The sequence below is a fragment of the Archocentrus centrarchus genome, chromosome 7 (assembly GCF_007364275.1).
Source record: "Archocentrus centrarchus isolate MPI-CPG fArcCen1 chromosome 7, fArcCen1, whole genome shotgun sequence".
In the NCBI taxonomy this organism is placed as follows: domain Eukaryota; kingdom Metazoa; phylum Chordata; class Actinopteri; order Cichliformes; family Cichlidae; genus Archocentrus; species Archocentrus centrarchus.
This window is the reverse complement of record NC_044352.1, coordinates 35,461,849-35,484,118: the sequence shown is the minus strand read 5'-3', so window position 1 is coordinate 35,484,118 and position 22,270 is coordinate 35,461,849. Positions and strand designations below refer to the sequence as shown.

At 40.6% G+C, this 22,270-nt stretch overlaps 1 protein-coding gene across 1 annotated transcript in view; it reads right to left on the bottom strand.

Moving 5' to 3' along the window:
• The window catches only part of ccdc22 (CCC complex scaffolding subunit CCDC22), a 31,542-nt gene extending 18,591 nt beyond the window's left edge, over window positions 1-12,951 (bottom strand). The window contains exons 1-4 of the mRNA XM_030733549.1: window positions 12,475-12,951; window positions 12,075-12,252; window positions 5,105-5,237; window positions 226-332 (exon numbers count right to left, since the gene is read on the bottom strand). Coding sequence (XP_030589409.1) covers window positions 226-332; window positions 5,105-5,237; window positions 12,075-12,252; window positions 12,475-12,524 — 468 coding nt within the window. The 5' untranslated portion in view covers window positions 12,525-12,951. The remainder of the gene's footprint in view (window positions 1-225; window positions 333-5,104; window positions 5,238-12,074; window positions 12,253-12,474) is intronic.
• Window positions 12,952-22,270: the final 9,319 nt, after the last annotated feature.

Below are 22,270 nucleotides of genomic sequence, written 5' to 3'. Positions count from 1 at the left end.
AAGGAAATAAAGTTTCAAAACCTTTTTTAATCCTTTATTACAGAAACACTTTACTTGGCTATCAGTTAAGTTGGAGTTTAGTCTAGTTTCATGCAGCATGTCAATTTGACTAAAAAAATGCCCAGATCCATCCCTCTTTATCATGCTGATCATAATTATATACATACACTGATATAGGCAATGGCTTCATTTTTTTCCAAACATCAAAAAGGAGCATTAGTTAACCTGTGTTTCACAGTTTAGTGGCAGTCTGCATTTTGGAGGCAGCCAAGGTATAGTGAGCTGGGCTTTGATTGCAGCAGTGATGGCTCTCTGGAGGACCACCGATTTCCCTACAGGAAGACAAAACCAAAGGTTTGGATGACTGAAATGCATTGTCCCTGATGAAATCTTCTGCTCATGTCCACATCATCTTAAAAAAACAGAAGAGCTGAAAAAAAAAGGTTAAATGAAAAACAAGATTTAGTTCTATAGCAACGCATTATTAATTACCTGATATCATTACAATAACATTACAGCCCAGTTTCATAAAAGAAAACAAACCCTTCAACAAACATCTTATTTCCATCCGCAAAACTTTTAGTCACCCCCTGGGTTAGTAAAGACATAATACATATTCCAGCAAAAATGTGTTTTCAATATTAACAATAGTCATTAAGTCAAAACAACTTGTGAATATATTTAACATTTCTACTTTTTGGTAACCACATCCTAGGACAGATGCAAAAAATTTCCATCCATCCATCCATGTATCTCTATATGTCTATATCTCTATCTCTCTCTATAGATAGATAGATATCCTTCCACTTATCCGAGGCTGGGTCGTGAGGCCAGCAGCCTGAGCAGAGAAGCCCAGACCTTCCTCTCCTCAGCCACCTCCACCAGCTTATCCGGGGTGACACCGAGGCATTACCAGGCCAGCCGAGAGATATAATCTCTCCAGCGTGTCCTGGGTCTACCCTGGGGCCTCTTCCTGGTAGGACATGCCTGCAACACCTCACCCAAGAGGTGCCCAAGAAGCATCCTAGTCAGATACCCGAACCACCTCAACTAGCTCCTTTCAATGAGGAGGAGTAGTGGTTCTACGCTAAGCGATTCCTGAATCACTGCACTCTTCACCTTATCTCTAAGGGAGAGGCCAGCCACCCTTTAGAGGAAGCTCATTTCTGGCACTTGTATTCGCAATCTCCTTCTTTCTTGTTCTATCTATGGAAAGCTTATGACCATAGGTGAGGGTAGGATATAAATTGACCGGTAAATCGACAGCTTGGCTTTCACACTCAGCTCTCTTTTCACCTACGACGGACTGGTGCAGCGCTCGCATCACTGCAGCCCCAATCAGTCTGTCAATCTCCCGCTCCCTTCTCCCCTCACTCCAGTGTTATAGCCAGCAGTTGATCCCCTGGCACTGCACCAGGCTGAGCTATTCTTGTGCAGGGCTGAGTATTTCACCATTTCGCTATCGAAACCGTTTGCTATTACCACAATTAGCAAGCGGTCGTCCGATACCCAGGGGACCACTTGGGGCAGCAGTGTTGTTTTTCCTCCATCAGGCAAAGCAGGTGGACACATACTGATACTAGGATTTCAAACTTGATGCAGAAAAAAAAAACCAACAAAACAATACTCAACAAAAAATTAAGAAGCTTTTTTTTTTTTTAAGCTACTAATGAATAGAGTACACCTCATACAGTATATGGGAATTCTTCAGGGCAGGCCTTCAAATATGGTAGTGCAGTTGTACTATAAAATTTTCAACCAAATTCAAGCTCTCAGAATTTGTTGTTGAACTTCAGCTGCACTTTTGAAATTCCATATTCCTGAAGTCAGTCATATTTGGCCTAAAAAGTTTGAATGAGACAGCTTTAGTAGTTTTCTGGATATGCCTACACTATATTACCAAATGTTTTTGGTTGTCTGCCTTCACACACAGAAACTTAAGTGATATCCCATTCTTAATCCATAAGGTTTAATATGATGTGGGCCCACCCTTTGCAGCTATAACAGCTTCAGCTCTTCTGGGAGTGTTTATGGGAATTTCTGACCATTCTTCCAGAAGCACATCTGTGAGGTCAGACACTGATGTTGGAGAGAAGGCCTGGCTCACAGTCTCCGCTCTAATCCATCCCAAAGGTGTTCTATCGGGCTGAGGTCAGGACTCTGTGCAGGCCAGTCAAGTTCTTCTACACCAAACTGGCTCATCCTTTATGGACCTTGCTTTGTGCAAAACAAATCAGTCTGGTATCAGCGACGGGGCAGAGTGCGCGTCCGCTTGCTAATTGCAGTGATACCAAAGAGTTCCAACAGCGAACCGGTGAAATTCTCAGCCCGACACAAGATCACCTCAACATGGCGCAGTGCTGAGCGATCAACCACTGGCTAGAGCCCTACCACTGGTGCATAGTCGTGTTGGAACAGGAACAGGCCATCCCCAAACTTCTCTCACAAAGTTGGGAACATGACATTATCCAAAATGTCTCAGTATGCTGAAGCATTAAGAGTTCCTTTCACTGGAACTAAAGGCCCAAGGCCAACTCCTGAAAAATGAGCCTTTGCACAATGCAGTCAGATAAACACTGTTCTCCTGGCAACCACCAAGCTCAGCATGATTTGTCACTCCAGACAACACATCTCCACTGCTCTAGAGTCCAGTGGTGGCATGCTTTACACACCACTGCATTGTGCTTGGTCATGTAAGGCTTGGATGCAGCTGCTCGGCCATGAAAACTCTTTCCATGAAGCTCTCTACGCGCTGTCCTTGAACTAATCTGAAAGCCACATGAAGTTTGGAGGTCTGCAGCAAATTGGCAACCCCTGCTGACTACGTGCCTCAGTATCCCCTGACCCCACTCTGTCATTTTACATAGCCTACCACTTTGTGGCTGAGTTGCTGTCATTCCCAATCACTTCCACTTATAATCCCACTGACAGTTGACTGTGGAATATTAAGCAGCAAGGAAATTTCATGACTGGACTTGTTGCATAGGTGGCATGCTAACATGGTACCACACTAGAATTCACTGAGCTCCTGCAAGCAAACCACAGTATTCTATTTTTGTAAACCCACAATATAGTTTTAGTTAGTTATTGTTTTTTCCATTTAATTATCTTTATTTATTTCAGTTAACGAAAATGTTTTTTCAATTTCAGTTTTTGTTATTTTGTTAGTTTCCGTTAACGATAATAACCTTGGTACCAGGACCTAATGGAAAAGCCTACAAACCGTGCCGAGTCGAGCTGCGCCGAGTAGGTACTAGTGGAAATGCAGCACTAGGCTGACTTTCACGCTTTGATTGTGGATCGTGCTGTCCACCTTACAGGTCAAAAATGCGTCAAGCCCAACGGTATTGCATTTTGCTCACTTATTTGCAGGATCCATTTTAAATTGTCATTTAAAATGAAATATTGTTGTGATAGCTGATGTCCGATTGTCTGGTGCCGAAGCCTTTCTAATAGGCCGCTGGTGATTGGATCAAGCAGAAAACTATGTCGCACAATGGCCAATTGCACATCACCTTACAAAGCACGCTACTACGTCAGAGCACATGGCCAAATCATTCAATACAACAACCCCCCTCTTGGTATATACACTGTGTGCTCATTCAGCATTATCATCTGATTGTTGGTGGGGATTTCCCATTCATAAAAGTTGCTCTAAGGTTTAGGCACACTCAAACATACAGGACAGGTAAAGTGTACAGAGGAAAAGGTACGCACACAGTCCTTACATGAAAAGAAAACTCTCAGTCTTAATGAACAGAAACAATTAAACAATTCAGTCTTAGTTGCATTTTTAGATGGTTCAAACGACAGACTTTTAGGCAGCAGTGATATTTCCTGATAAGTTAACGGTCTCTTGGATAATGTGTGCTGTCATCTTTGTTTGGTGTGGTTAGTTACCTTTGGCCATCTACCCAACACTCAACACATTTCTTAATATTTTTATGCCAACACTACAGAACTATGTTGGTTGTCCTCAAATTTGCTACACCTAAACCCTGCAAAGCTGTTATTTTTGACCAATATTTTACTCTCAAATTTCAAACCTCATGCAGTCTTTTGTTTTTTTTTTTTCCCTCAACATTAAAAATTAAAATCTATAGCATCAGCCATTAAGTTGGGACTTTTAGGACACTCCCATTTAGATTATTATAACTTACTTTTTACATACACTACTCCTCCCTAGCCTGAATCCAGTTAGCCTACGCACTGCGGTATAGACTATTAAGAAAACTAAAACATCTGCTGAAAACTCATGGTAAAAGTCAACTTTTAATTTTAATCTCTACTTGAGTGTCACAAAGATCTATGCATGAATGGAAAGTGTCAGGTAAACAGGTTTTTTGTGAAGGAAGACACCTGAAACACTTTAATTAAAAAAGTAAAACATTTAATATATTAAAGGATCAGAAAAAAATACACACATGGCCATGTGGGGAATCAGAGTAAGAGTGTGCTCTCTCTCTCTCTCTCTCTGAGCCCGTGTTCCTGTCTAACCAAAACATCTTTATACAGCCTGTTATCTAAGCAGAAACAATCTCTGGGTGCTATGAGTTGACCTTCGTCATTCAGTCTTGTTCTGGCTGGTTTTTCATGACCCAGATTCCTCTCAGTCATAGGCACATCTTCTTCCTGATGTTCTAATTTAATCAATACAGTGAAATCTTGTCCAGATTAATGACAGAACATGGTGACGTTGGTGATGTTCTAATTGTACATTCGGTGGCCGGACCTCGAGATAAGGTGCACTGAAAGAGAGAAGTTAGTCTTCTACTTTCCGATCTGTTGCTCTCTGTCTAATGTATTATTTAATTGTTTATTATTTGGTTGATCCACTGTTAATTATTTAATTTACTGGAGTTTACTTTAAACATATGTCCTTTATTCACTGAGTAAAAAATAATCCCTAACAAAAGAAACTCACAACATAAGACCTTTAAGTTTACTTATAGCCACACTACATAATACCCAACTTGAATTTTGTCACCCATTATCATCGGGGGATAAAGTAAATCAACCACTACCTGACAACAAAGAAAGATGTCTTTCTCTCCAGGGTTATATGAAACTGTGTGGATGCCAGAGGCAGACCGTTCCACTGTACCTGTTGGCTGGTCTGAGGCCTCAGCACTCTCTCTGGGCAGCTTCTCCACCAGAAACATGAGCAGGGATCGGATCTCTGGCTCACTGCTGTACAGGAAAGTCTGATACCCTATCTCTCCTTTATAGCCAATCTCCTGAAGAAAAAAAAAATAGTTTAACATATTAGGAATACTTCAAGACAACAGGAAGCTCTGCAAGTTCTGCCAATGACTCATTTTGTACCTCTCTAATGATACATAATTTTGAGATAATCTTAGTTCAAAGACAAGATTTTTCCAGCCACATTTCACGCTTTTCGCCATGAATATAATTTGCTTTGGCACTTAGCAAGTTTGTCAGTTGTCATTAACAATTTAGCCAATTTCACCAGATGAGAAAGCCTACATTTAAAAACTATACTTATTTCAAAATAGTAAAAAAAATTATACTTACAAAAAAATTAAAAAACTTAAAAATTTTAAAAAGATAAATGTTATTTCTTAAAAAATATATGGTTATTTGGAATTTGATGTCAGTTTAGGTACAACAAAAAAAGGAAAGTTTTGATCCACCGATGAAGCATGACCATATGCCTAAGAATGTTTTGGCCCCCTTTTCGCTGCCACAACAGTCCTGACCTGTTGAGACATGGACTCCACTAGACTCCTGAAGGTGCGCTGCTGTATCTGCACTAAGATGTTAGCAGCAGATCCTTAAAAGTTCTATAAGTTGTGAAATGGGGCCTCCATTGATCTGACTTGTTTGTCCAGCACATCCCACAGATGCTCAACTGGACTGAGATCTTGGAAATTTAGAGACCAAGTTAATGCCCCAGACTTGCTGTTGTGCTACTCAAACCATTCCAGAACCATTTTTTGCTTTGTGGCAAACCCATATGGGAATACTGTTTCCATAATGGTTGCTACTGTCACTAGTCAGTGCCAGACGTACTAGTCGGTTAGCCTAATTGTTAAGATTTTAATTGATGCCCAGTGCAGTAAATGGTTGTACTAAATATTACGCAGCCATCAGTCACCAGAAGGAGCTGCAGCCCTGACATGGTTATAGAAAAATACCAGAACTCTGTTAATCTTGGCCTGATATTTTTATTAGATCTAATAACCTGAAGTGTACCATTTAAAGTGTGATTTATTATTGAACATGATTAACGGTTTCAAATGCCTTGTTTAGACAGTTTTTGACATTGTCTATTAAACAATTAAACAGTCCCAAAATTTAACTTGATACCTGAGTATTTATTAGTTTTAGACTAGTCGGTTAGTCTAATTTTTTTTTCCTCGTTTAGTCGATTAAGAAATTAGTCACCAGGAACATCCCTAGTTTCCACGAAAGGGTCGGCAACAATGCTTACGTAGGTGGTATGTGTCAAATTAATGTCCACATGGATAGCAGAACCCAAGATTTCCCAGCAGAACATTCTCCAAAGCGTCACACCACCTTTGTCAGATTGCCTTCTTCCCATAGAGTATCCTGGTGTTCCCCAGGTAAGTGTCGCACATGCAGAGGTGGCAAAAGTACTAACATTCTGTACTTAAGTAGAAGTACAAGTACTTGTGTTAAAAAATACTTTGGTAAAAGTCGAAGTACTGGTTCAACTTCTTTACTTAAGTAAAAGTAAAAAAGTACAGGCTCTGAAATTTACTCAAAGTAAGAAAGTAAAAGTAGCTCTTTGGAGGACGTTTCTACCTGCTATTTTTGTGTAAAGCTAACTGAACCTTATTATATATTATTGTAATAATATAAAATAATACATGAGAACACAAACGTTATTCCAATCTAAATTTTAATTCTAATGAATGTACTCAGCTTGAATCACAAACTGTGAAAGGGAATTTAAACACAGCTCTGTTCTCTGTGTCCTCCATAGTAGAGGGTGACTGTGTCTCCACCTAAACACCAACATGAGGATACTCAGGGGTTACAGTGGGATTCAGAAGGTGGAGGAACCCTAAGATCAGCTGTAGTGGCTCTGCATGGGGAGAAGAATCACAACTTTCTATTGTGAGCTGCAGTAAATGATGTTGGTGTGCAGGCTGTGATCAGCTGACCTGCTGCTGCTGCTGCTCTGAGGTTTACTGCTCTGTGTGGATGAACTGAATTCACAAAGATGTAACCCAGTATTTTACAGCTCTCTGAGCTGATCTCCATCCCCTACACTGACAGCATACAGGCTGTAGAAATGTTGGATTCAGTGAATGAATCTCAGCATCAGCAGCTTTGATTCAAACTCATCTCTGCTGCACTGATGTAACCTGTAACTCTGACCATGAACACAAAGTGCACCAACACAGAGCTTTACTGTAAATACAGTACAACTAGATAACCTGTTTATTACGTACTAAACTGCAGTATTTTCATCCAATCTTTGAATTACACAAAGTCAGCATACTTCAGTTTATTTTCCAGTCCTTACCTTTAATTCTAGCCTCTCTTCTTCCTCTCCTGTCCTCTTTCTCCATCTCTGAGTAAACTTCTCTCTCTTTGCTCTCATTGAAATGCAGCAGCTCTTCTTTTAGCTAGCAGACACACTGTGTGACAAACTGCACACACTTTGTGTGTTTGCTGATATTTGTTGAGCATTTAAAAACGTTGCATTTACCTGCCACACGTTACTCCCTTTATGCTCGCTCCTCAGTAGCGCTAGCTAAGCTGTTTATGTGCCGCGAGCATAACTTACGGATTCGGTCCGGCCCGCTGTGACCCCTGATTATAGCGCTATAAATGAGACATTAATTACATGGGTTTGTGTATTTAATCCCTTTGTACCCGATAAGCCCCGATGATGGAGGATACGCAGTACGATTGTCTCTTACAGTATATGTTAATATTCCTCCGTTTAGGCTCAGATCGCTTGATGACTGACGGCGCACTGACCGGAAATGCAAACTTCTCCCTGACGTGTTAAAAAGTAACGAGTCTGTTTTGAAAATGTAAGAAGTAGAAAGTACCGATACTTGTGTAAAAATGTAGGGAGTAAAAGTAAAAAGTACTCAGAAAAATAAATACTCAAGTAAAGTACAGATACCTAAAAAATCTACTTAAGTACAGTAACGAAGTATTTGTACTTCGTTACTTCCCACCTCTGCGCACATGCACTGAGCCATCCATGTGATGTAAAAGAAACACCATTAACAGCCAACGTACGCTTTTCAAATAGTTAGAAAATGTCGGTCGGAACTATGTAAAGCCTGACCACCAATGCACGAGGCATCTACTGTCATTCACTTGTACACCACTGCACAACTGTGTGGTCTGCAGCGATATGGCCTTCAGTCTGGCGGATCAGTTCAAAGGCCTCTTTGAATTCTATAAAATAGTCTATCATCGATTAACAAAATGACTCTACTGACGATAATAGACAGGAACAAGCTGTGAGTGCGGCGCAGCAGGTGTGGAAAGCAGCCAAACGCTGAGCGATGCCATAGCGCACGAAGGGGCGCTGGACGAGTGCTGTATGTACACAAAACACAGCGACAGCATAGTTTTCAGGTTTCTGGTGTTGTGCCAAAAAGTGAATTCCAATTTTTTTTTAACACATTATCTTTCTTATATCTGTAAATAGACTGTGGTGCACAGGATTTATGAAGGGCTTATATATAAAATGAGGAAATGACTTGTTTAGCAAATATATTTATGACTTTGAATTATTGTATCTGCATTATAATCAATCCAGTCCTTTTTTTGGCTACTCTTTATAGAACTGTAATGTTATATTTGTTGCAATTTGTGCAGCCCTCTTGGACAGATCTCTCGGGAAAAAATACATTTTTAATGTCAATGATAGTTTTTACCCTCACTGATAAAGAATATATGAAAGTCACTTTGCCAAGAAGTGATTGCAGCTTCTTCCTTTTGAAAGGAGTGTTGTTTCTCGCTCAGAATGACGTAATATCATTTATGAGAGATAAGTTTAACATGTTTCACAGATTCTACAGCAATTTAAATACAACCAATCATTTTTTGGCAAATTCAATTCAATTCAATTTTATTTATATAGCACCAAATCACAACAAACAGTCACCTCAAGGCACTTTATATTGTAAGGTAAGATGTAAGATTGTAAAACCCTACAATAATTACAGAAAAAACCCAACTGTTTAAATGACCCCCTATGAGCAGCACTTGGTGACAGTGGGAAGGAAAAACTCCCTTTAACAGGAAGAAACCTCCATCAGAACCAGGCTCAGGGAGGGGGGGTCATCTGCTGAGGGGGGAGAGAGACAGATTAATAATAACTAATAATTAAATGCAGAGCGGGGTATAAACAGAGTGAAAACAAGTGAATGAAAAGAAACACTCAGTGCATCAAGGGAACCCCCCAGCAGCCTAGGCCTATAGCAGCATAACTAAGGGGTGGTTCAGGGTCACCTGATCCAGCCCTAACTATAAGCTTGATCGTAAAGGAAAGTTTTAAGCCTAATCTTAAAAATAGAGAGGGTGTCTGTCTCCTGAATCCAAGCTGGAAGCTGGTTCCACAGAAGAGGGGCCTGAAAGCTGAAGGCTCTGCCTCCCATTCTACTCTTAAGTATCCTAGGAACCACAAGTAAGCCAGCAGTCTGAGAGCGAAGTGCTCTGTTGGGGTGATATGGTACTATGAGGTCTTTGAGATAAGATGGTGCCTGATTATTCAAGACCTTGTATGTGAGGAGAAGAATTTTAAATTCTATTCTAGATTTAACAGGGAGCCAATGAAGAGAAGCCAATATGGGAGAAATCTGCTCTCTCTTTCTAGTCCCTGTCAGTACTCTAGCTGCAGCATTTTGGATCAGCTGAAGGCTTTTCAGGGAGCTTTTAGGACAGCCTGATAATAATGAATTACAATAGTCCAGCCTAGAAGTAATAAATGCATGAATTAGCTTTTCAGCATCACTCTGAGAAAGGATATTTATAATTTTAGAAATACAGCAAATGCAAAAAAGCGGTCCTACATATTTGTTTAATATGTGCATTGAAGGACATATCCTGGTCAAAAATGACTCCAAGATTTCTCACAGTGTTACTGGAGGCCAAAGTAATGCCATCCAGAGTAAGTATCTGGTTTGATCTGTGGGTCGAGTACAAGAACTTCAGTTTTATTTGGGTTTAGAAGCAGGAAATTAGAGGTCATCCAGTCCTTAATGTCTTTAAGACATTCCTGCAGGTTAACTAATTGATGTGTATCATCTGGCTTCATTGATAGATAAAGCTGAGTGTCATCTGCATAACAAAGAAAATTGATGCAGTGCTTTCTAATAATACTGCCTAAGGGAAGCATGTATAATGTAAATAAAATTGGTCCTAGCACAGAACCCTGTGGAACTCCATAATTAACCTTAGTGTGTGAAGAAGACTCCCCATTTACATGAACAAATTGGAGTCTATGAGATAAATATGATTCAAACCACTGCAGTGCAGTACCTTTAATACCTATAGCAAGCTCTAATCTCTGTAATAAAATGTTATGATCAACAGTATCAAAGCTGCACTGAGGTCCAACAGGACAAGCACAGAGATGAGTCCACTGTCAGAGGCTGTAAGAAGATCATTTGTAACCTTCACTAATGCTGTTTCTGTACTGTGATGAATTCTGAAACCTGACTGAAACTCTTCAAATAACAGAAATCACTTTTTGGTACAACACCGGCATATCTCCAAAACTCTCTGATGTCACCGGAAAAAGTCTGAAAAGGCCTAGTGACAAAGTCAGTAAGTTGGCAACACTGGCCGCTGGTGTTGCCAAAAACTGATTGCAGTTTCTACCAGGTGACAGGAATATTCTTTATGACTCAAAATGAATTGATATCATTCATAAGAGATCATTTTTGAGATATGCTTGACAGATTATAGGTCCACAAGTCATTTACAAAAATATAATTACCAGCAATTATTTTTTTGGCAAATACTGGAAATCACTTTTGGGCACAAGACCGGCTATTCAGATGACAAATCGCTCCACTGCCACTGTGTACAGTGTGGCAGCATTTACATTTTGCATACATGGAGTGCAGTACACATTCACATTAAAATTCAAATCAGTTTAATGCACCCCATAAATTCTAACATACAGGTATATCTGTTAATTACAGGGTGCACCCTGGCTCTCGCCCTATGACAGCTGGGATAGGCTCCAGCCCTCCCACAACCCTGAAACCGATAAGCGGAAGAGAATGGATGGATGGATGGATTTTTATTAGTGCAACAATACAATGTTTTAATAGAGTATATCAGATACCAAGATTTACAGAATTGGTGACCGACACATCTATGAAGGCCACATTAATACTGAACCATATACACAGGTGATGAATGACCAGATAAAGCCATGGTGTTGTCTTTTTGTGGGAAAGCCTTGCTGAATTCAGCAAGATGATATCAAACCACATTCCACGTGTATTCCACTAGCATGGACAAAATGAGTAAATGAGTCTGGGTGCTGACCTGACCTCCCTGCAATCCAGACCATCACCTTCATAATACGGCAAAAGACAAAAAAAAAAAAAAAAAGCGAGGCTCTAAACTATTAAGCAATTAAATAATACATAATGCAACTGGTTCTCCCTGGTCCCAAAGTGTTACAGTTGGTTGTTAAAAGATGAGGAGATGCAACACAGCTGTAAACATCACCTGTCCCATAGTTTATGAAATATGTTAATGGCATCAAATTTAAAATAAATGTAAATAAAACATCTAACTGCTCTGAGAAAAACTGGGTTATCAGGTTGGGTTTTTTTTTTGTTTTTTTTTTACATTCTTTTCCACAGTGAAGAGAAAACCATGTAGATAATTATCCTGACTGTAATTTCTCCTCCAGTTAATGATGTATTGAATTTTAAATCCCAATTAAAAACAACTATTTGAGCACAAACGCTTTAAACCGACAGCTGTTTAAAGAGTTTGGATACTGAGTACTGTCAGATTGTCTGTTGCAATCCAAGCAGTGATTACAGGGGACAGCAATTCCAGTTATACGTCTGTCCATCCAGATATCTTACCTGACAGGCCTGTGCCAGGCTCATGCCCACTCTGAAGCGGGCAGACATACCGGGAGGCAGGGAGCTGGGCAGTGCGCTGCCCAGACCTGGATCGATCACCCGGATACATGCGACCACCGCCTCCACGATCAGCTCACTACTGAACTGTTTGACGCCATCAATGTCTTCACTCACGTCCCTGCGGGCCACGAAGCAAACATTAAACCCCTGACTGCTACAAAGCTGGTCATATCTATGCAAGCCTAATCTAACCCCCATACAGTATGATCATATGACTGCTGCTGGCTCACCATAGGACTGACAGCGAAAAACCTCCCATTAACACGTCAGTTCAGTATCTTATGCTTACTTTTTAGAGTGTGCACCTTAACATTAATGAAAGGCTGTTGTTGATACTTACATTCCCACTTGTTTTAGGGCGTGAATCAGAATTTTATCAACTTCTTCCATGGCTGGAGTTTCTCTGAAGCTAAACTAGCTAACCGACCGTTTTCTCCTGTTTAACCCACAGGATAAACAGCAACACATCCGGTGATAGTGGGATGATTTATGAGCATCGACCTAGCTGATGTTAGCGTATCTTTTCCATGGATAAAAGTGAGCTAAAGAAGAAGCTTCCATCTTCTAATAGCTTGAAGATAGCGACTAATTAATTAGCACGGCTGCCACTCCTTATTTCCGCAAAAGCCATTATAATTCTCCGGTGCGTTGGAGGCCACCTGCTACAAGACAGCTACTTGTGTAATTAAAGTCTTTTGCATTCCCTTCAAACTGAACCTAACTGGGACTTTCTCTATCAAAACCAATAAATCTCACACTTCTGTGTCTTGTACACTGTGAAACGAAGTAACAAGCGAGTCGAATAGTGGTGTTTCTGGGAGGTGGAGTACAGCAAGACGTACAGCCATTGAGGGCAAATTGGAAATTAAACCACCTCCAACTACACTTCCCAGAATGCACCAAAACAGTCTCATGACTGTCATGATTGTTTTTTCCTTCAACTTTATTTAACCGGATGTCCCCCCCCCCCCCTCCTCCTTTGGTGATCGCTCAGTCGTACGTCAACTTCGCCGCCATATTGGACGTGGCAAACATATGGAGAGAAAATTATGGAGAGAAAATTGACTCAAAATATCTGTGTGTCTGTAATGCAGGATTTGTGCGTAACCTGCTGGATTTGTAATTTTTTTGTAATACACGAATCACCTGATACACACGCACAAAACTAAAGTTACGCACGAATCACCTGATACACACGCACAAAGCTAAAGTTACGCACGAATCACCTGATACACACGCACAAAACTAAAGTTACGCACGAATCACCTGATACACACGCACAAAACTAAAGTTACGCACGAATCACCTGATACACACGCACAAAACTAAAGTTACGCACGAATCACCTGATACACACGCACAAAACTAAAGTTACGCACGAATCACCTGATACACACGCACAAAACGGCGGTTACGAGTGCACAAAGTTTTTGAGACACATTTCACGCTTCCAGTGAGCTCCCAGATTCGTGCGTAACTTGGTGCGTTTAATGCTGGTACAAAGCTGGGCCATCTGAGTTTTGTTCTGGGTCTAGTGTTTTTTTCCTGCTGAACTTATTTCACTCTATACTTGTGCCGAAGTGGAAAAGACGATTTTCTGTGGAAGATGGGATACCTCAGCACCCTTTAGTTATAACACATACACCTACATCTACTTTTGATGCCCTGCCATAACAGTCGCCTACTCTTCCTTCGTGCCTCTCAGAGTTTTCCGAGCCAGAGAAGCATTGCACCACCTAGTGGTCGTTTCTTTTAACCAAGTAATTACATTTGTACAGCTCACAAATGCATATGTAAATAGCATTAGAATATTAAAAAGTATTGTGAAAACTGTATGCAGGAGTCAGACATTCTCTCTGGGTATAGGGCGCCTGACCACCCGGTCTGCTGACAGCTGGAGAGGCCAGTGGGAAAAGACATCTCCAAAAATGTTGGAGCACTTTCACAATTAAGCAATATCTTCATAAATAGAGCAGATATTTGAGGTTTACACATGTACATTCTTGCCTTAAAACATTGTAAAAGCTTATTTTTGTGTCACAGAAACAGTAATAATTCCAACTTTTTGGCCACTCTCTTGGCTGCTTTTGAGTTTCTCTGCACAATGAATCATGTGATAGGGAGGGCAGCGAAGGGTACAGTGGTTGTGTCCAAATTTAATTCTATGTAAAACTGTCCTTTGAAGGATGCAGCCCCTGAATTTGGCAACCCAGTATCAGGCAAAGCGTGTAATAGAGCTGCCTATCCACTAGAGCAGCCATTCCCAAAGCCATTCCCAAACAAGAAAATCCCATGGAGCCCACCCAGTCTTAAATCTTCACTCTAATCAAAATACAAGAGAAAGTGACGGATTTCCTTAAAAATTTTATTCAAAAAACATAAACAACAAAGGCTGTTGGCTATAAGTTGCTAATGCTACCCAGTCATATTCATTACTTCTTATCGATTATCTGCCTTGATTGTTTATTGGCACATAATATACTTACATATGAATATTTATTTATTTATGAATACCACTGCTTATATCCTTCACTTTGACTACTGATTTTGTACACGTTTGTTGCTGCTCCTCTTTTTCCTTATTTGTTTAGAAGGCACCTACAATCACATGACCCTTTTTAGATGTGGGCGTGTGTTAATAACATGTTTCCTGCATTGTTTGTCAAGTTTGAGGAAGGGCAGCTATAGCCTGAAACATTAGTCTCTTTAAAGGTTTTTTTATTAAATGTAATTATTATCCAGGAGCCATGCTGCTGTGTGGACCTTTTTTCTTCATTGTCAAAGGGATTGAAAACACCTGAAATAAAAGATCAAGAGATGCAAAAAACTTTATTTTTGTGTGTCCATATTTGTGTTTATGAATGTGTAGGTCTGCTTCATGCAGGGGACCGGATCATAGAGGTCAGCGGTTTTCCTGTGGATGGGATGGAGCCTGAGCAAGCCATCCAAGTTGTCGTGGGTCACTTCTTAAACTAATGTCATGCTTTTTGTTGTTGTTTACTGTTTGCACCCACCTCTGATCCTGTTGGTTTTTTACAGCTAATCAGCAAGCTTGGTCACACGGCACCATCATGTTTAAAGTCATTCCCATCACAGAAAGGCTGATCCACAATCAGACCATGGTAAGTCTTCCTCCAAAATTCCCTTATTGTTTGCATAAAAAGTATATACACTCTATAAACATGTTGTTTTGTTTGCTTGTTAGTTGTATGTGCGGGCCATGACCAACTACAGCCCCCAGCAGGACCCGACCAGCCCCTGAGCTTCAGAAGAGGTGACATCCTGGAGATGGTGGATCAGATAGACACCCTGTGGTGGCAGGCAAAGAAACTCCCCAGCAACAGGCGTGTGCCGGCCTGATTCCCTCCACCAGCCTGCTCAGACGCTCAGATATGGCACTTTTAAAGATGTCAACCTTAGACTGCATGTAAGAGGTCAACCACCGGTTTTGAACTAATATTTTGAAATTGTAGACCAATGGTTACTCCACACAACCAGTGAAGCCCATCCATCCATCCATCCATCCATCCATTTTCTTCCGCATATCCTTTGCAGGGTTGCAGGGGGGCTGGAGCCTATCCCAGCTCTCATAGGGTGAGAGGCAGGGTACACCCAGGACAGCTTTGACAGCATGTTGCAGGCCCAGCACAAAGACAGAGACAACCACTCGCACTCACATTCACACCTATGCACAATTTAGAATCACAATTAACCTAACCACACTAAGTGCACGTCTTATAAAATAGCTGTAGTTTGTGCAAAAGCTAATTCAACTTTTTTATGAAACTGTTTTTCAAACACACTTTTTCAAAATAGCGACACATTTTAACTGTTTAAACTGTAATAATCTTATGATGCTAACAGCTGCAAAAAATCATTTTAGCAACTTGTGTCCCAAAAACTGAGTCAATCTTGATCGTTTCCACAGGAATTTAAGAGGGTAATCAAATGCACTTGATTAACTGATGATCAATGAGTGTGAGCACCTCTATAAAAGTATAAGCTCTGGCAGTTTGCTGCTCTGGAGCATTCAGCTCTGTTAACACGATGCCACAATCTTCCCAGGAGTGGATGTCCCAACAGATTCACTCTAAGCTCAGACTGTGCAATGCTCAGAGAAACCTCAGAAAACCCAAGAGCTACATCTCAAACTCTACAGGCCTCAGTTAGCATGTTAGCTGTTAATGTTCGTGACAGCACAATTACAGAAAGGCCTAACAAGAATGACTGTTTTGGAATGTTTGCCAGGAGACACCAAATGACTTCTGGAACAATGTCCTTTGGAGAGAGGAGAGGGAAGTGCAGATGTTTGGCCGTAATGCACAGCGCCACATCTGGTGAAACCAAACACAGCAGATCAGCACAAACACCTCATACCAGCTGTCAGCAGGGATGATGACCTGGGCACCATGCACTCAGTAAAGTGGAGTTGGCTGAATATTATTTGATCAGTAATTCTATTGAAATACTCCAAAAGGCATCAAAAATGCAGTTTTTTGCTCCACAGAGCAAAAAAACATTTTTAACCAGACTGTAAACATAGTTATTTCTGCTGTTAAGCTTCTGTAATTTGACATTTGAAATGCTTTAAAAAAAAAAAAAGTCTTCACAATTCAGATTTTTTGTTTGAAAGCCAATTGTTTTATTTTGTTATTTTTGGTCAAATTTGGTCAAATTTATCAATCTCCTACAAATCATCTTTAATTCAATTCAGTTTCATGTACAGTACCAGTCAAAGGTTTAGACACAATCACCCGTTTATATGAATGGGTCAGTATGTCCATATGGGTGACTGGTGCTGTACATGAAACTGAATTGAATTAAAGAGAAACCCCCAACAATCAGATGATCCCCTGTGAGCAAGCACGTGGCGACGGTGGGAAGGAAAAACTCCCTTTAATCAGGAAGAAACCTTCGGCAGATGCAGGCTCAGGGAGGGGCAGTCATCTGCTGTGACCGGTTAGGGGGAGCAAAGTGAATAGTTATTTGCTCTTGATATTGATTTGTATACAAATGAGATCATGTAGGAGATTATGTGGATGCTGCACTACCACAAGTGAATAGTCTACGCAGCCAGCCACGCTTCTTCTTCTTCTTCTGTTTAGGTACTTCCTCTGGACCCTCTAGGTTGTTAGCACTGGACTCTTTCCCTTGTTGGGTCTCCAGTGTCTCAGTTTGGGCCTCAGGATCCTTCATGTTCTCCTGCTTCTCAAGTTCCATGTAGGAAGCTTTGAAGGTTTCCAGTTCTTCATTGAAGTTCTGTACCTTCAAATCATTTTCTTGAAGAAGGGCCTCACTGGTGCAGAGCTTAGCTTTGAGCTCTGCGATCTCACAGCGGGCTCGCTCTTCTTCCTCTTGGCGTTTTTCAGCCTCCCCTTCAAGCTGCTTCTGAGCCCTGAGGAGCTGCTCCTGGAGCTGGTTGATCTGCTCCTGCTGTTTCTCACACTGGGTTTCTAAGGCAGCCTCTCTGGTTGCCTTGAGCTCTACGGAGTCTGTGTGTGCAGCCTCCATGGTTTGTGTTGAGGCCTCCACACGCAGCTCTGCAGCATCGTGGCTGCTCACTTCACAGTTCTGAAGCACACTGAGCAAACAGAACGCACCACTTTATAGACTGAATGTGATGACCTCACAATGTCGTTTATGTCTTATAGTTTTTAATTCCTCCATTCCATGTGCAAATGGAATGGAATGTCAAAGACAACTGAGTGCAAATGGAATGTGACAGACTTAGCAGGGAATCTGTTTTTCTTTCAAAATAAAACTTCCAACAAACTGACTTAAATAGTAGTCTTTTATTTTGTAGGAGATGCTAAATTACCAATCTGGTCTTTAAGTCTGATGTCATTTCCGGGTCCAAATGCTCCTAAATAAACAGCAATGGCATAACCAATGACTGTTCACTATTAAAGATGATTGTAACATACCTTATCAGCTGCAGCCATTTCTGCTTCTCTTTCTCGTCGGTAAAATCACAGCTGAGTGTGGTTTTTTTTTCCGAGTCAGATCACTTGAAACAACCAGGAACACAGCATTGCAGAGTATGGATCACGTGACAGTTTGGACCCGGAAATGGAATTCTACGTCATCACTTAACAACGGATAGGAAGGCCAACTCTACCAGAGAACTTCAGGAAAGATTACACAAGCAGCTCAGAAACTTCAAGAAAGGAGTCTGGCAGAGAATATTTCTTCATTGGCCAGGAAGTCTTTGAGAGCATGGTTTATCACAACAGGTGCAGACATCTGTGCATCTATGAGCTCTAATGGGGATGATATCATTAGGTTAATTCAGAAATGACTAATTTTATCCCAGCATCTGTGTGTTTTGTGTGCGGCAGGTTTCTGGAGTACGGTGAGTACAAAGGGAACATGTACGACACCAGTATCCAGTCCACGAGGGACGTTTTAAACAGCGGAAAAAAACTGCGTCATCGACATCGAGCCCAACGCAAGTCCAACAAAAACACTGTAAAATTAACAGCTGGATATATAAAAGTGGTTTGATCTGAATTCATATGTGTCTGCTTTAGGCCCTTCAGGCAGTGGCGACACACGAACTGAGGCCCTACGACATCTATGTGAAGCCGCCACCTCTGGAGCGCCTCAGGGAGACGAGAAGAGACGCGTACATCATCACCAACTACTACGTCAACCGACCCTTCAAAGTATGAGAGCCACCGGTTTAAATTTCCAAATGTGGAGGTGCCTTAAACCTGCATTATTTCTAATGGTCAACAGGGGGCCACTCCTCTGTTTGCAAAGTCAAATTGTATGGAAGTCTATAACAAAATGATCCTACTTCATCCTCAAACTTTGACCTCAGTTAACACTTTCCTGATGAGTTTATTGTCTCAGGTACTAATTTTATCAGTCGTTAGTGTTATTTAATACAATATGACGTATATTATGGTCCCAGTTAGGGTCAAAAAGGAGAATAAAACAGTATTCTGTTTGGGGTGTACGCACAGGAAGAGACTAGCAGCAACAGCAGGTGAAATAAGTGTTTGCAAAGCAGAGTAGGCGGTCCAGAGTTAGACTTTGAGGCGAGAGATTGAAGCAACTGTCAAGGACTGACATATTAGAGCACGGGTGTCCAAACTTGCGGCCCACGGGCCACTTCCGGTCCGCGAATTGATGTCAAAAATAACATACAATTTGGCCCTTTAAGTTACTTTTTTGACATTTCGCTTTCCCCTCCAATTAAGAGGGTTAAGCGGGATTCACATTTAAAGAGACCGCACCAAAACGAGCTGCTCTAAGACGCGCCTCAGAACAGGTGTCAACGAGCGGTCTGTGCAGCTACAATAATGAGGGATTCAGACCAAAGTATTGCAGTTCTACTTTATATAGAGCACAAGTGAATGATTTACATATGAAAAGGAAGGATTTAAAAGCATGATATGTGCCCTCTAAAAAAGAATTTGATTTGAGACCCTTCTTATAATAATTTTATTGGTTCCTCATTTTGCCATTCCTATTTTTTGGTTTTCTTTCCAGTACTTATTTTTCCATGATTGTGTCTTATGCACCAGGGGTGGGTTGGGGTTGAAATTCAGCCCGGGAGCTTGGTTTGGAGAGGCCTTTTATCCAATTGGACAAACCATAATTTTAAAGCAAGAGAACTTTATTTGCAGTATAAAAACACTGTTTTTTCCACAGCATTAAAATGACTGTTTGTTTGTGTGCAGCCTCATATATTTTAGCTTAACTTGGCAAATATGAATGTTTTGTAAGATAAATCCTTTTTGCATTCAGTGTTCCCTATATGAGAAGCCTTTTACTTGCTTGATTTTATATATTTGTTCTATTACGAAAGCAGGTATTCTTACTTTTTTATATTTTAATGAAAGTTTCACTTTTTATTTAACACAAAAATAAATGAACAAAACACTGCAAATTAATCTACCAAACAGATAATAATAATGATAATTTGTTTGTTTTTAAGCTGCAGCAGGATGCAGAGTGGAGCCAATGAGAGTGAAAGCTGAGCAGCAAAGCCCCTCCAAAACAAACTGAAGTACACTAACTTTGTGTTATTCAAAGGTTGCATGAAAATACTGCAGTTTAGTGCAGGATAAACAGGTTAGTTTGCTGTACTGTGGTGATTTTACAGTAAAGCTCTGTGCTGGACTGGTGCAGAGCAGCTGTGGTGTTCATGGTCAGAGCTACAGGTTACATCAGTGTAGCAGAGATGAGTTTGAATTGAAACTGATGATGCTGAGATTCATTCACTGAATTCAACCTTTATAGCAGCTGGATACTGTCAGTACAAAGACAGTATAAGCAGTATACTGTCAGTGTGGGGGAGCTAAGATAGCTCATAAAATACTGGGTTACATCTTGTTGAATGCAGTCGTGTAAATCCACAAAGAGCAGTAAACCTCAGAGCAGCAGCCGCTCATCACAGCCTGCACACAAAGAAAATCTACTGGAGCTACAACAGAAATTATTGTGAGCTGTGATTCTTGTCTCAGAAATAAGCACAACTGTTCACATTTTTTATTTAAGAGAATTGTGAACTTCACATTGTGTATTCAGTCACAGTTTGATAAGATTGCTTCATTCCTTTGCCCTGTGACAGTTGGGGTAAACTATCATGATAATTAAAGCTTTGCAACCTTCAGTCAAATCACAGAGTGGATACAAGTTGAAACTGGATCACGGCTTAATCTGTGCCTAGTCAAAAACAGATACCACTGTGGAGATGTTTCAGTCCATCCTATCTAAAAGAAAAAAAACCAAAAAAACTATATCACTGCTTCATGTGCTTTTTGAATAAATGTCCAAATCATAGTCAAGCAGCCCAGACTCATAACTAAAGCATAACTAAAATGTCTAATGTCTAACTAATGTACACAGCAGTGTAAGCAATAAAAAAATAAATGAAAAGGTAATATCCATGTAAAGCTTATTTGAATGACAAATGAATAGGCACTTTATAATCTTTTAATGATCTGTGTCAGAGACAAGACAGTGACATAGTACTCAATAGCCGGAGAGAGAAATATGGAAAAAAAAATTCTCTGAGAGAAATGTATAACAGCACAAATGATGTTAAAAAGACTTTATAAAATAATATCTCGGGGTGTAGGTGGTCTTCAAATAGAAAACAGAACTCAATCATTTTAATAGCAAGCCCTAGCATGCACCAATATTGCATGTCTCCAAAGAACAACACATATTTCAAAGGGAAGACACGTGTTGCTTTAAACCCACATGCAGTGTGCGACTATGATTGGCAGACTGTGCACTGAGACGATTAACAGCACGTCTTTGAAGCATTCTTCTTCTTGGCATCAAAATGGAAGTGGCAGAAACAGCAAAAGCTGCTTTGATTGACCAAAAGAAGAAAAAAAAAAGAACATCTGAGGTGAAACCAGTCAGGTGAAATGATTAAGATCTATATAGTAATTCAATGCAATGTCTTAGATTTCTGAGTCTGTCACAACTGCTGATATCAGCTCACTACAAGTAACACACAGTGTCAGGAAACTCCTGTATGAGAAGTAGTGGTTTTTACATCTGTAGCCATTTAACTTCCATGAATCTATTTACCTCAGGGTAGAGAAATGTCAGGTTGGTGTTGGCTGGTTAGTTTAGGAGGGAGGCACATTTGGTCATCTGTTGTCATTTGCTGCCGCCGATGTTTTGCCCCTTTTGATGTATGCCCTCCCGGGAGGAGGCCCCGTGGTAGACCCAGGACACACTGGAGTGATTATATCTCTCGGCTGGCCTGGGAACGCCTTGGGGTCCCTCCGGATGAGCTGGAGGAGGTGGCTGGGGAGAGGGAAGCCTGGGCTTCTCTGCTAAGGCTCCTGCCCCCGCGACCCGGCCCCGGATAAGTGGAGGAGAATGGATGGATGGACCCTCCTGTTTTTACCTCCTATGAGTTTCTCCAGATGTCAGCTATTGATTTTTTTGGGGAAAAAAAGAATAGTAATGTTAAAAAAAAGTTGAATGTAACTTAAAATAAATAAAAATTAAATTTTAATATAGTTTATAGCTTTTTTTTTTTTATTTAGCCTGACAACTTTTTAAAAGAATATTTTCCTACTTATATTTACCTTTCAGTTAAATATAATTTTAAAGGCGGGCCTTTAACTTGTCATGGAGCATTTTCGCCGCACCTCTGACTA